This window comes from Rhinoraja longicauda, chromosome 31 (genome assembly GCF_053455715.1).
Source record: "Rhinoraja longicauda isolate Sanriku21f chromosome 31, sRhiLon1.1, whole genome shotgun sequence".
Classification (NCBI taxonomy): domain Eukaryota; kingdom Metazoa; phylum Chordata; class Chondrichthyes; order Rajiformes; family Arhynchobatidae; genus Rhinoraja; species Rhinoraja longicauda.
In genome coordinates, this window is record NC_135983.1 from 1,010,084 (window position 1) to 1,025,883 (window position 15,800).

General features: G+C 52.7%; 1 protein-coding gene across 1 annotated transcript in view; it reads right to left on the minus strand.

The window, feature by feature from the left end:
• Positions 1 to 15,800, minus strand: part of LOC144608520 (gelsolin-like) — a 106,176-nt gene that overhangs the window by 23,193 nt on the left and 67,183 nt on the right. Inside the window, exons 12-14 of the mRNA XM_078426400.1 lie at positions 13,838 to 14,008; positions 11,439 to 11,613; positions 8,425 to 8,546 (exon numbers count right to left, since the gene is read on the minus strand). Of these exons, the coding sequence (XP_078282526.1) occupies positions 8,425 to 8,546; positions 11,439 to 11,613; positions 13,838 to 14,008 (468 nt within the window). The remainder of the gene's footprint in view (positions 1 to 8,424; positions 8,547 to 11,438; positions 11,614 to 13,837; positions 14,009 to 15,800) is intronic.

Consider the following 15,800-nt stretch of genomic DNA (forward strand, 5'->3'; position numbering starts at 1 on the left):
TCTCTCTCTCTCTCTCTCTCTCTCTCTCTCTCTCTCTCTCTCTCTCTCTCTCTCTCTCTCTCTCTCTCTCTCTCTCTCTCTCTCTCTCTCTCTCTCTCTCTCTCTCTCTCTCTCCTCTCTCTCTCTCTCTCTCTCTTCTCTCTCTCTCTCTCTCTCTCTCTCTCTCTCTCTCTCTCTCTCTCTCTCATCTCTCTCTCTCTCTCTCTCTCTCTCTCTCTCTCTCTCTCTCTCTCTCTCTCTCTCTCTCTCTCTCTCTCTCTCTCTCTCTCTCTCTCCTTTGCAGAAGCTTCTCATTTTCACCCTACAAACAGCTAACAATGGCCTGTTTCTTTTATCATCCTCTCTTTCACTCTTTGTTCTTTATCTCTCCACATCACTTCCAGGGAGTTTCCCTTATCCCTAACCAGTCTGAAGAAGTGTCTCGACCCGAAACGTCACCCATTCCTTCTCTCCAGAGATGCTGCCTGACCCCACTGAGTTACTCCAGTTTTTTGTGTCTATCTTAAGCATATGACAGATGCGGGAATCAATGACTGGAGAGGCCTGTGAAACGTGTAACAACAGTAGGAAAGCACTTAAAAAGGCAATTGGAAGGCTGTCCAAAAAATACATTCATGGCAAAGAACAACCAAAGTAAGTAAGGCCCGTGGTACGACATGGGCACAGTGTGTTGAGGGCAAGGGAGGCTCCAATTCAATACTTTTTCAGTATTTAAAATAGAACAGACTTTGTAGTCATAGAGTGATACAGTGTGGAAACAGGCCCTTCGGCCCAACTTGCCCACACCAACAATGTCCCAGCTACACTAGTCCCACTTGCCTGCGCTTGGTCCATATCCCTCCAAACCTGTCCCATACATGTATCTGTCTAACTATTTCTTAATGATGGGATAATCCACGCCTCAACTACCTCCTCTGGCAGCTTGTTCCATACACCCACCATCCTTTGTGTGTAAAGGTTACCCCTCAGATTCCTATGAAATCTTTTCCCCTTCACTTTGAACCTATTGTAGAGTTCAGTGGAGGGGTGGGTTTGTAGATGTTGGGAGGTCATGTTGCAGTTATACAAGATGTTAGTGAGGCCACATTTGGGTGATTGTGCTCAGTTCTACACACCACATTACAGGAAAGATGTTGTCAAGCTAGAAAGGGTATAGGGAAGATTGACGAGGATGCTGCCGTGACTGGGATGTGAGCTATAGGGAGAGGTTGAGCAGGCTGGGATTTTATTCCTTGGAGCACTGGAGGATGAGGGGGTGGGTGTAGTGGTGTATGGAATGAACTGCTAGTGGTTGAGGCAGGAACAATTGCAACGTTTAAGAAACAATTAGACAGGTACATGGATAGGACAGGTTTAGAGGGATACGGGCCAAACGCAGGCAAGTGGAGCTAATATAGATGGGATATTTTGGTTGGTGTGGGCAAGTTGGGCCAAAGGTCCTGTATCCAGGCAGTTTAACTCTCTGAAAGTCTAATATCTCCATAAATAAATAGGAGCAACTCAATGCCTCAACAGGCTTACACGGTGGATAAACCCGTATGTGATGTGGCTCAGGCTTCTACAGGAAGCGAGAGGAGATGACAGGTGGTCTGGCTGAGGTTTGTGAAGTCTTTGCTGGACACAAATGAGGTACAGGATGACTGGAGGACAGAAAACCTGGCCCCCTCTTCATGGAGAAGCTTGGGAACGGTAGACCTGTGAGCCGAGGCGGACTGCTGATCACATGGATAGGCAGCGATTGGTAGAGAAACAACACGGCTTTGTCCACAGCAAACCCCGCCTGACAAACTTGCTCAAATACTTTCCAGAGCATAACAAAGTGCATTGATGAGGGCAAGGCAGTCGATGAGGTTTAACGGACTACAGCAAGGCCTTTGACAAGGTCCCACATGGGAGACTAGTTCATGTGTCGCAATGAATAAACGGCAGACATACATGTGGGAACTACAGATGTTGGTTTAAACTGAAGATAGACACAAAATGCTGGAGTAATTCAGCGGGTCAGGCAGCATCTCTGGAGAGAAGGAATGGGTGACGTTTCGGGTTGAGACCGTTCTTCTGTCTGAAATTACTCATGGCAGACCAATGTTCTCCCACACGAGGGTGAGCCCAGATAATGCAGGGCAATCACTAGTTTAGTTAATGGTATAGCATGGAAAGGCCCTTTGGCCCAACGTGTCTGCACTGACCAGCGATCCCCACACACTAGCACTATCCTACACACACTAGGGACAACTCACAATTTTACCAAGCCAATTAAACCACAAACCTGTATGTCTTTGGAGTGTGGGAGGAAACCGAAGTTCCCAGAGAAAACCCACGCAGGTGAAGGGGAAGAATGTACAAATTCCGCACAGACAGCACCCGTAGTCAGGGTCAATCTTCCACGCCTGGGTCTCTGGTGCTCTAAGGCAGCAACTCTACCGCTGCACCACCCTGCCACATAGACCCGTCAGGATTCACAAGGATGGGTCCCCACTGGTCAGCGCACACAAGTTGGGCCAAATGGCCTCTTTCCATGCTGTACGATATGCTGACCATTTCACATTGCTCATCTCATGAACAGTGCCAAGAGCAGTCACCACACTTTCCTCTGGAGGTGGGTTACTGCCAGGGGAACATGTTGCAATCACGTGTAGTTTCCTGCAAGTCATTCTGAGCTTCGCGTGACATTGCTCTCCTCCAGCCAGCCGGCTTTGACACGCTCGCGCATACACACACGCGCGCACACACACACACGCGTGCGCACACGCACGCGCACACACACACACGTACGCACACACACACACATCAAACCCCAGGGAGCAGTCCAAAACCACAGCCATTCCCAAGCCACCCCTTCAGATGAAGTGAAGCTGTTCCCAAAGCTGTCTTCACATTTCCAATTTGCTCATTGAGGTTTGATGAGCAGACAAGACATGTGAGCAATAATCACCGTAGAAAGCAGCAAACTGGCAGAGACAAAGTGTCTATTGTCGTCACTCCCCAGGCAGGTAGCACACGTCAGATGAGAATGTAGGTTGCGTGATTAGTAAGTTTACAGACAACACCAAAATTGGTTGCGTTTGGACAATGACAGTTTGCTAAGGTTACAATCGGATCCAGATCAATTGGCAAAGTGAGTAGTAAAGGATTGGCTGATGTAATTTAACCTACAGCAAGTGAAGCATTCTGCCACATTAAACCAGTCCAGTTATGGGGAGAAGGCAGGAGAATGGGTTTGAGAGGGAAAGATAGATCAGCCATAGTTGAATGGCGGAGTAGATGCGAAGGGTCAAATGGCCTAATTCTGCTCCAGTAACTTATAAACATGGCAGCCATAGACAGTAAATGACAAGCCGACTGGAGTATTGTAAACAGAGGAAGCTAGGGGTACAGGTGCAACGTTCCAGAGAGTGGCGACACTGGCACACAAGGTGGCATTTGTTACCCTTGTCTTCATCGGTCAGAGCACAGAAGTCAAGTAGGTTGGGCCATCATGTTAAAGCTGCACAAGACGTTGGTGAGGCCATACCTGAAATGGTGGGTGCAATTTCGATTGCCAAACTGCAGGAAGGTGGCGATTAAGCTGGGGCGGGTGCAGGAGCCATTCACGAAGATGTTGCTGGGCTGCAGGGCTTGTGTTACGGGGAGTGACTGGGGCAATTCCACTGGATGAAAGGAGACCGAGAGGTGACTTTACAGAGACTTATAACAGATAATGGTCAGAGTCCCTCCACTCTCTTCCCACGTAGAGAGCATAAGAGAGCACGTGGAGAGGGGAAATAAAGGGGTGATAAAGCTTGCCCTTCACGTCCAAAAATCCATGGAGATGCCAGAGCCAGCAGCAGATATGGGTACAATTACAGCATTTGGACAGATTCCAGGAACAGAAATACAGCACAATGCTAGCAAGTGTGACCACCTAGAGAGGCAACCTGGTCAGCATGGACAAGTTTAGAGACAGGCCGCTCGGCCCATCGAGTCCAGGCCAATCATCCATCACGGAAGCGGAAGTGGCGGCGCCTAACGGCTGCGGCTCGCTAGCAGTCTGTTCGTCTTTTTTCCTTTTTTTTTTTTGTGTGTCGGTGTTGGGATGGTTTTTTGGTTTTTTTTTTTGGTTGTGTATGTATGGGGGGTGGTGGTGTGGGTGGGGGGTGGTGGGGTGGGGGGTGGTGGTGTGGGTGGGGGGGTGGGGGAAACCTTTCTCTTTTAGGTCTCTTCCTCACGGCGCGGGGTGCGGCTCGGCCGCGGGGCCTTCCATCGCCCGGTGCGGCTCGGCCGCTGGACTTAACATCGCCCGGCGCGGCTCGGCCGCTGGACTTAACATCGCCCGGCGTGGCTCGGCCGCTGGACTTAACAGTGCCCGGTGCGGCTTGGCCGCGGGGCCTTCCATCGCCCGGTGCGGCTCGGCCGCGGGGCCTAACATCGCTGGTGCGGCTCGGCCGCTGGACTTAACAGTGCCCGGTGCGGCTCGGCCGCGGGGCCTTCCATTGCCCGGTGCGGCTCGGTCGCGGGGCCTAACATCGCTGGTGCGGCTCGGCCGCTGGACTTAACAGTGCCCGGTGCGGCTCGGCCGCGGGGCCTAACATCGCCCGGCGCGGCTCGGCCGCGGGACTTTTCATCGCTGGTGCGGCTCGGCCGCTGGACTTAACATCGCCCGGTGCGGCTTGGCCGCGGGGCCTTCCATCGCCCGGTGCGGCTCGGCCGCGGGGCCTAACATTGCCCGGTGCGGCTCGGCCGCGGGACTTAGCTGCGCACGGCTCGGTCGCACCTTGCGCGGACTGTGCGGGTCGGTCGGGGACGAGCTGTCTGTCCGTGGGCATGGGGAAGAGAGTGGAAGTTTTGTTGCCTCCATCACAGTGAGGGGGTGTTTGGAGTCACTGTGATGGACGTTTGTGTTGGGGTCATGTGTCTTGTGTTCTTTTTTGCGTGTGACTGCTATGTAGTTTCGTTCGGTACCTTGGTACCGAATGACAAATAAAGCTCTGCTGAACTGTTGAACTGTTCCCCATCCACTTTCACTTTCTCATCCACTCCCTGCACACTCAGGGCAATTTACAGAGGCTGATTCACTTACAAACATGCACGTCTTTGGAATGTGGGAGGAAACCGGAGCACCTGGAGAAAACCCACAAGGAGAACGTGCAAACTCCACACAGCCAGGATCAAACCTGGGTCTCTGGCGCACATTCCGCAGCAGCTCTACCCGCTTCACCGCTGAAGGTTAGCCTGAGGGGGCCGTGTCCGTACTGTATGACTACAGGGCAATCAGTCTCAAACCACTGCAGCCTCGTAAAGTGCGAGTGGAGTCCTGCTGACCAAGTGCAACGTTGCAGCCATTTTATCAAATGCTTTGCAGTGTTGGGATTGCCAGGGAAAGCACAGTCTTCAAAAAGATTCCACATGTACCAGATTCCACATGTGCCAGATTCCACATGTGCCAGATTCCACATGTGCCAGATTCCACATGTGCCAGATTCCACATGTGCCAGATTCCACATGTGCCAGATTCCACATGTGCCAGATTCCACATGTGCCCGATTCCACATGTGCCAGATTCCACATGTGCCAGATTCCACGTGTGCCAGATTCCACGTGTGCCAGATTCCACATGTGCCAGATTCCACATGTGCTAGATTCCACGTGTGCCAGATTCCACATGTACCAGATTCCACGTGTACCAGATTCCACGTGTACCAGATTCCACGTGTACCAGATTCCACATGTGCCAGATTCCACATGTACCAGATTCCACATGTGCCAGATTCCACGTGTGCCAGATTCCACATGTGCCAGATTCCACATGTGCCAGATTCCACATGTGCCAGATTCCACGTGTGCCAGATTCCACGTGTGCCAGATTCCACATGTACCAGATTCCACATGTGCCAGATTCCACATATACCAGTAAAACTGATAATCCAGCACATTCGAGGCCGTCAGATTTTCTGGACCATTGGACATTGAGCTTAGTTTGGACATATATGGCATGGAAGCAGGTCCTTCAGCCCACCGACCAGTGAACATCAGTACAACTAGTTCTATCCTACACACGCCCGCCCGTTTACACAGGGCCAATTAACCTACAAACCTGTACATCCTTGGAGTGTGGGAGGAAACCAGAGCACCCGGAGAAAACCCACGCGGTCACAGGGAGAACATACAAACTCCATACAGACAGCACCCGTAGTCAGGATTGTACCTGGCTGTGAGGCAGCAACTCTACTGCTGCGCCACTGTGCTGCCTGGTCTCAATACCCAACACGAAGATGTTACACAGAATTACAGTTAGATATCAGAGTTTTACTGTGCTCCCATCTGTGGTGGTCAAAGCGTCAATTCTCTTCCCAGCTACTGCCCACTTACACATCAAACACAACATTTGCTGCCTCTTCCAGTTCACACTCTCCCATTCTCCCTCGATGGGGCGATTTATATTAGCAATTCCCATGCAAGTCAAAGAGAAGGACAGGGAGTGCCTCAGCATGGCTGCTGCCCACTGCTCAATACCCCTCCTCACACTACACTCCCCTCTGCTCAATACCCCCGCCTCTCTACACTCCCCTCTGCTCAATACCCCCCCTCACACACTACACTCCCCCTGCCCCCACCCCCTCACACACTACACTCCCCCTGCCCCCCCTCACACACTGCACTCCCCCCTGCCCCCACCCCCACACACTGCACTCCCCCCTGCCCCCACCCCCACACTCCCCCCTGCCCTCACCCCCCCTCACTCACTACACTCCCCCCGCTCAATACCCCCCTCACACACTGCACTCCCCCCTGCCCCCACCCACACTCCCCCCACCCCCCCCACCCTCCCCACACCTACACTCCCCCCACCCCCCCCCCACACCTACACTCCCCCCACCCCCCCCCACACCTACACTCCCCCCACCCCCCCCCACACCTACACTCCCCCCACCCTCCCCACACCGACACTCCCCCCACCCCCCCACACCTACACCCCCCACCCCCCCACACCTACACTCCCCCCACCCTCCCCACACCTACACTCCCCCCACCCTCCCCACACCTACACTCCCCCCACCCCCCCACACCTACACCCCCCCCACCCCCCCACACCTACACTCCCCCCACCCTCCCCACACCTACACTCCCCCCACCCTCCCCACACCTACACTCCCCCCACCCTCCCCACACCTACACTCCCCCCACCCCCCCACCCTCCCTACACCTACACTCCCCCCACCCCCCCACACCTACACTCCCCCCACCTCCCCACACCTACTCTCCCCCCACCCCCACACTCCCCCCACCTCCCCACACCTACACTCCCCCCACCCCCACACCCCCCCCACACCTACACTCCCCCCACCCCCCACACCTACACTCCCCCCACCCCCCCCACACCTACACTCCCCCCACCCCCCCCACACCTACAGTCCCCCCTGCCCCCCCCCACCCCCACACCTACACTCCCCCACCCCCACACTCCCCCCACCCCTACACTCCCCCACCCCTACACTCCCCCACCCCCCCACACCTACACTCCCCCCACCCCTACACTCCCCCCACCCTCCCCACACCTACACTCCCCCCACCCCCCCACACCTACACTCCCCCCCCCACCCCCACACTCCCCCCACCCTCCCCACACCTACACTCCCCCCACCCCCCCACACCTACACTCCCCCCACCCCCCCACACCTACACTCCCCCCACCCCCCCACACCTACACTCCCCCCACCCCCCCCCCCCCCCCCTCACACACTGCACTCCAGAAGGGCCCAGCTACTTGGTAGAATATTAATAGCGCAGTACAGAAGATGCCCAGTTAGACTGACCTCTGCCCAGTTAGACTGACCTCTGCCCATTTAGACTGACCTCTGCCCAGTTAGACTGACCTCTGCCCATTTAGACTGACCTCTGCGGAGTTAGACTGACCTTTGGAGCGTAGGGGGATGAGGGGTGATTTTATAGAGGTGTATAAAATCATGAGAGGAATAGATCAGGTAGATGCACAGTCTCTTGCCCAGAGTAGGGGAATCAAAGACTAGAGGTTTACAGCGAAGGGGAAAAGATTTGATAGGAATCGGAAGGGTAACTTTTTCACTCAAAGGGTGGTGAGTGTATGGAGCAAGCTGCTGGAGGAGGTAGTTAAGGTAGGAACAATCGCAACGTTTAAGGAACAGTTAGACAGGTACATGGATAGGACAGGTTTGGAGGGATTGGGACCAAATGCAGGCAGGTGGGGCTAGTGTATATGGACAAGTTGGGCCAAAGGGCTTCGTTCCATGCTGTGTGCTGTCTGCATTTGATCCCTACTCCTCCATGTCTACGTTCCTGTGTAAAAGCCCCTCAGGTGCCCTTGTCGTATCTGCTCATCTGTAGCCTGGTCCCTGCGACTCTCGACTCTGGCAACACACGCCCCACAATTCAAAGAAAGGGAGGGAGGGAGGGGTAAAGCAAACTCACAATGAAACGGCCGGTCTTGTTGGAACAGGCAAAGAGACGAGGAGGGTGGACGTCCATCTTGTTCTTCAGCCGCGATGAAGTGCGATATTCAGCCTTCCCTCCCAAGATATTCCAGAAATCATCTGCCGTCAGAACAGGGAAATAAAGTGTGTGAGGTCGCAGGGAACGGGAGATCTCACAAGCCCCACACTGACTGTACACTGAGCCAGCTCTCCCCAGCTCACAAGCCCCACACTGACCACACACCGAGCCAGCTCTCCCCAGCTCACAAGCCCCACACTGACTGTACACTGAGCCAGCTCTCCACAGGGCTCTCCATCCTGTAATCATTTGTAGGAAGCCACAGGGATCCGTGAAACAGAGTGAGCATCTCAAGATAGGGTCGGCCATGAGGGACGGCGGTGAAGAAATGGCGAGGGATTGGAACCCTCCAGCTAGGGGACCCTGACATTCAGGAGGAGGAGTCTACTCAAGGGCAAGATTAACAAATTTTGAACGTTGAAAATTGATAGCCACTTTTCCCCGAGAGTTGCGTCTCAGGTATACAGGCGATCAAGGCGGCTTTCAGTACATTGGCCGTCATCAGTCAGGGTACTGAGTGTAGAGGTTGGGGCGTTATGTTACAGTTGTACAAGATGTTGGTAGGGCCATATTTGGAATATTGTGGTCAGTTTTGGCCACCCCGCGAAAGGAAGGATGTCATTAAACTGGAAAACGTGCAGAGAAAATGTACAAGGATGTTGTCAGGACGAGGGTGGAGCTATCAGGACAGATTGGGCAGAGAGAGGATGGTTCCTTGGCGTGTGAGTGGCTGAGGAGAGATCTTATGGATGTGTGTAGAACAATGAGGGGAATAGATAGGGTGGATTTTACCCAGGTTAGTGGAATCAAGAACCAGAGGACATAAGTCTAAGGTGAGAGGGGCAAAACTTAATAGGAACCAGAGGGGCAACATTTGCTACACAAGAGGGAGGTGGGTATGGAATGAGCTGTCAGACGATAGACACAATAAAATGGAGTAATTCAGCGGGACCGGCAGACCCAAAACCCATTCCTTCTCTCCAGAGATGCTGCCTGTCCCACTGAGTTACTCCAGCTTTTTGTGTCTATTTTCGGTTTAAATGAGCATCAGCAGTCCTTCTTACACACAAGCTGTCAGAGGAGGTAGTCGAGGCAGTTACTATAACAACCATTAAAAGACACTTGGACAGGTACATGGCCCGGAAAGGTTAAGAGGGATAGGGCCAAACTCGGGCAGGTGGAACTAGCGTAGATTTGGCATCTTGGTCGGCATGGATGAGTTGGGCTGAAGGGCCTGTTTCCATGCTGTATGACTGTAGAGACTTGGGGATTCAAGGAGCAGAAGGACGTTGAAACAACAGCAATATTAACCGTGATAGGGGTTAAAAGTCCTTAAGGCTCATCACATTTGAGCTTACAAATTTTAAGATATCAATTAACAAGTACAGGAATAAATTCCACACCAAGATTGGAGAGCCCTGATGCTGTGTGACACGGGTTGGCTTCACCTCATTGACACTGAGCGGTGACAACCTCGCTCTACAGGTTTGACGGCTGCTGCTCGGAATGAGGGGTCGTCACCATGGCAACCGGCCTTGGGGCTAGAAGAAGCAGTAGGCCCATCACCGGGAACCCGCCTGGAGGGGAAACCCAGGGGGAGGAGGAGGAAGGGAGATGCTGAACAAAGGGCACTTCACCACAACTGAGGAACAAGATGGACGTTCACCCTTCATGTCTCTTTGCACAAAGGGGGTACTGTAACCTCGAGGTTGGCTGCAGGAACTCCCCCCGGGGAACAAGGGCTGAGAAACAGGGAGCAAGGAGAGGGACGACGGTTTGCTGGACAACTCGATTGGTGGCGCCAGCTGTAATGGGCCGTCATGGCCAGCTGCAGCTGGGACTGTAAAATGGCCCCAACATGGCAGCTCTTGCATATAACATATAACATATAACAACTACAGCATGGAAACAGGCCTGTCCGGCCCTACCAGTCCACGCCGACCATTCTCCCTGACCTAGTCTCATCTACCTGCACTCAGACCATAACCCTCCAATCCCCTCCTATCCATATACCTATCCAATTTACTCTTAAATAATAAAATCGAGCCAGCCTCCACCACTTCCACCGGAAGCCCATTCCATACAGCCACAACCCTCTGAGTAAAGAAGTTCCCCCTCATGTTACCCCTAAACCTTTGACCCTCAATTCTGAAGCTATGTCCCCTTGTTGGAATCTTCCCCACTCTCAAAGGGAAAAGCCTACCCACGTCAACTCTGTCCGTCCCTCTCAAAATTTAAAAAACCTCTATCAAGTCCCCCTCAACGTTCTACGCTCCAAAGAATAAAGACCCAACCTGTTCAACCTCTCTCTGTAGCCTAAGTGCTGAAACCCAGGCAACATTCTAGTAAATCTCCTCTGTACCCTCTCCATTTTGTCGACATCCTTCCTATAATTTGGCGACCAGAACTGCACACCATACTCCAGATTCGGCCTCACCAATGCCCTGTACAATTTTAACATTACATCCCAACTTCTATACTCGATGCTCTGATTTATAAAGGCAAGCATACCAAACGCCTTCTTCACCACCCTATCCACATGAGATTCCACCTTCAGGGAACAATGCACAGTTATTCCCAGATCCCTCTGTTCCACTGCATTTAGACTCAGAGAGCTGCACTGTACATTCAACACTAACCGGGGGATGGTGCTCGTTATGTGTGACTAGACGAAGTGGACCCGTTGGGCCCAAACCTCTCCTGCTTCGGGCCAGGAGGCGGGTTGCTACGCAACCTCCATCAGGCGGCACCCAGTCGGTCGCCATTGGTGGAGTGGGAGCACGTGGCCACTGGCTGGGTGAGGTCACATGGGACGCGGGGCGGTGACATCACCTTGTCCCGTATTTGGGAGTGAGGAAGTTGGCAACCCTGCACGCAACACAGGTATCTCACTGTACCGTTGTACACATGATAATAAATCCACTGAACCTTACCCGGCTCACTGCCCTCCCCAACCTCTGTGGCCCCGACCCCCAGGATGTCGAGGAGTTGCTGGGCCCCCTGCCTCTCGGGGTCGCTGGCACCAAGGCCCACCCACAGGTAGCTGGAGTCAGGGGTCTTCAGCACAAAGACATCGTTGGAATTCAGGTTGCAGGCAGTGGCATCGACCTGTGGGTGGGGGTAGCAGAGGTCACGGCATCAGTAGCAACCACAGTAATCCCCACCCCCACTGATTATCACCTTCAACATCAGGTCAGACCACAGGATCATCCCCACACTATTCACAAAGTACTTCCCCTCCACCCCGCCCGCCACCCCATTCACATCTCCAACTGCAAGTTTACGGGGAGATGGCAGAAGAATGGAGTTGAGAGGGAAAGATAGATCAAAGATTAAAGGACATTCCTTTAGGAAGGAGAAGGCGGGATTTCTTTGGTCAGAGGGTGGCGATTCTGTGGAATTCATTGCCATAGATGGCTGTGGAGGCCAAGTCAAAAGATATTTTTAAGGTGGAGGTTGATAGATTCTTGATTGGTACAGGTGTCAGGGGGTATGGGGAGAAGGCAGGAGAATGCGGTTGAGTGAGAAATATAGATCAGCCATGATTGATTCAAGTAGACTTGACGGGCTGAATGACCTAAATCTATTCCTATGACTTACGAACCACATCCCTAGATGTACCAGATAGTCTAGCCTGCTCCATGTTCTCTCCCTGCTCCTCCAAAGCCTTGCAGCTCGAGTGGACCGTCGTTAATTACTTAATTACTTGTATTAACTAATCTCCAACAGTAGCCCTGGGCCATTCTCAGTCCCTGAGAGATTACTGGTCCATTCCCATTAATAGCACAACAGCGCGGTGTAAAATTCATCCAAAAATAAAAGTCGACTGTAGCCGGCCTCGAGCAGGATTTGAACCGTCAAACTGAGGCAGGAGAGCAGAGTTAGTGCTGCGGGGAGAAGGCGGGGGGCAGCTATTGGAGGAAGCAATGCCACTTCCGAAGACGGGTTTTCTCTCCAGAGATGCTGCCTGTCCGGCTGTTACTCCAGCACGAGTGTCTATCTGTGGTGTAAACCCACAAGTCCTCTGTCTGGGGTGGGGATCAGACAGTGGCTCGTGTGGGAGCCTGCATGTCTAGGAGAGGCACAAACATTACACTGTCTACTCGGGAGCATTGGAGGGTGGAGTGGACCCGGCTCTATCGCTGCCTGTTTGTAACAAGGCCCATGTTCACCCCAGCCTGCAGCACACCAGTGACATCTGCTGGCAGCAATCAGCTCTGCTACCCCTCCTGGTCAGATGGGCAAAACTAATGTAGACACTAGAAACTGTGTAGAAAGGAACTGCAGATGCTGGTTTATCTGAAGAAAGGTTCTGACATGAATCGTCACCCATCCTTTTTCTCCAGAGATGCTGCCTGACCCACTGAGTTACTCCAACACTTTGTGCCTATCTTCGGCAGACACAACAAGGAAGCTCAACGCCAGCTAACCTTCACCCTCAATGGGTCACCCCTACCCTACAACCCATTTCCTACATACCTCGGGGTGAAACTAGATCGGCAGCTGACCTACAAGCAACACCTTGAAGCTCTCTGTACTAAAGTCTCGGCACCGAACAACCTCCTGCGTTGCTTGGCCGGATCGTCATGGGGCGCCAGGACATCTACTCTTGGAACCAGTGCTCTTGCACTCGTGTACAGCGCCGCTGAGTACGCTGCCCCAGCATGGTGCCGCAGCGCTCATACCAGCAAGCTAGACGCCACCCTCAACGACACCATGCGGATCATCACTGGCTGCCTAAGGAATAGGTGACGTTTGGGGTTGAGACTCTTCTTCAACTATTGATTACCTGTTTACACTAGTTCTATGTTATCCCACATCCTCAATCACTCCCGGCACACTAGATTCTTGATTAGAATGTGTGTCAAGGGTAATGAGGAGAAGGCAGGAAAATGGGATTAGGAGGCAGAGATCAGCCATGATTGAATGACAGAGTGGACTCGATGGGCCGAATGGCCTAATTCTACTCTGATAACTTGTGAACTTGTGAGTGGATGAGAAAGTGGGATAACATAGAAAAAGTGTAGATTTATAGAGGCCAAACATTTTGGGGATGTGGGAGGGAGCCAGAGGAATCCCATGTGGTCACAGGGAGAACATGCAAACTCCATACACAGACAGCGACTGAGGTCAGGATTGAAACAGGATCTCTGGAGCTGAGAGGCAGCAGCAGCTCTACCAGCTGTGTCACTGCACCCCCCCTTACAACAGTGGAAGCAACTCTTCAAAAGTAAATCGCATTGAGAAACAAGGTCCGTCACGTGCCCTTACAGGAAGGGGTTGTCCGTGTGAGACCATGCTCACGTTGTGATGGGATGGGTAAACCACTAACCTCCACTGCTTTGGTGGACCCAGAGCTGCTGGCCCGGACTTGGAACAAGCGATTGTCCGCTGGCGCACTCTGCCCACCGTCCCGCGAGCTGCCACCATGGTACACCACCAGCGGCTGCCCGCCAAACATGCTCATCAGATGCGCCGGCTCCTTGCCCTGGATCACTCTCACCTGCCCAGGAGAGAAACAGCAGTGAGCAACTCGCACCCATCACAGGAACTGGCAGCCAGACTCAGAGACTGGCTGGGGAAAGTGATCAAACACGGGCAAATCTGATCCCACCCAGACAATTAAACAATGCAGGAACACAAGGCAGGGGCCCCTCACATCGACAGGCAGCACCACCATCACAAAAACCCTCTGGAATTACACCCCCCTCCCTCACCCACGCCTCCCTCCGCCGCTGGGTACCAAAGTACTGCGTAAGCAAGGCCTGGTCTGAGAAAGATCCACTAAAACCTCCCTCACCCAGCTGGGAGCAACAGCAGTCACTGACCAGAACCAACCCCTCCAGGGATCAATGCGGGTGTCAGGGGTTACGGGGAGAAGGCCGGAGAATGGGGTTAAGAGGGAGAGATAGACCAGCCATGATTGAACGGCGGAGTAGACTTGATGGGCTGAATGGCCTAATTGTACTCCTATCACTAATGACCTGTACACTACGGTCCTTGTGAATTCCAGCTCCTGGCAGCAGATCACTAGAAACGGGAAGCTACTGCAGGCCAATTCCCCCTGGATTCCACAACCCACCTACACTCTGCGGCCCATTAATCTGCCAATCCTTAGAAGGATGAGGGGGGATCTTATTGAAACATATAAGATAATTAGGGGATTGGACACATTAGAGGCAGATAACATGTTCCCAATGTTGGGGGAGTCCAGAACAAGGGGCCACAGTTTGAGAATAAGGGGTAGGCCATTTAGAACAGAGATGAGGAAGAACTTTTTCAGTCAGAGGGTGGTGAAGGTGTGGAATTCTCTGCCTCAGAGGCAGTGGAGGCCAGTTCGTTGGATGCTTTCAAGAGAGAGCTGGATAGAGCTCTTAAGGATAGCGGAGTGAGGGGGTATGGGGAGAAGGCAGGAACGGGGTACTGATTGATAGTGATCAGCCATGATCGCATTGAATGGCGGTGCTGGCTCGAAGGGCTGAATGGCCTACTCCTGCACCTATTGTCTATTGTCTATTGTCTATTGTCTAATCCATGTTTCTGAGGGGAGTGTGAAGCCCTGGAGACCAGCGGTGGTGAGGATTGAACCCAGGCCGCTGGACTGACAGGCAGCACTCCACTAACTACACTTCCTTAGATGTTTAAAAATGTGTTCTATCCCTGCCAACCAAGCCTCAAGTTTACAGAGAATGGACTTTTTTTGCTTGGAATTACTTCAATTTAATTTACAAATTTTCTGTTGTGAATTCAAGAGTCGGAAAGCCTCAGGGGTCTGGAACTTGGGATGACAGATCTCCTGGGACATGGGACCATGCTCGTCAGCAGCAATCATGCTGCATCGTGGATCACCGCCCACCACAGCCAGCTGCAATCAAACGGAAGGAAATTCTCTGGAACTTGTGTTGGAATAGTGTAAAAAATTAATCTGAGCACTTCGTCAAACCAGAGGCAAGTTACATGTTTTATTATAATGAATACTGGCCCTTTCATTTTCATTTTAGTTTCTACCCACTTGCTCACATTGTGCATGCGCTAGAGGTTGTGCAGTGAACCTGCTGCAGCTCCGTGCTGGCCCCAATGCATTTATACAGCCAGAGTGATACAGAGTGGAAACAGGCCCTTCGGCCCAAGTTGCCCACACTGGACAACATGTCCCAGCTACACTAGTCCCACCTGCCAGCATTTGGTCCATTTCCCTCCAAACATGCCCTATCCATGTACCTGTCTAACTGTTTCTTAAACGTTGGGATAGTCCCTAACTCAACTACCTCATTTGACAGCTTGTTCCATACACC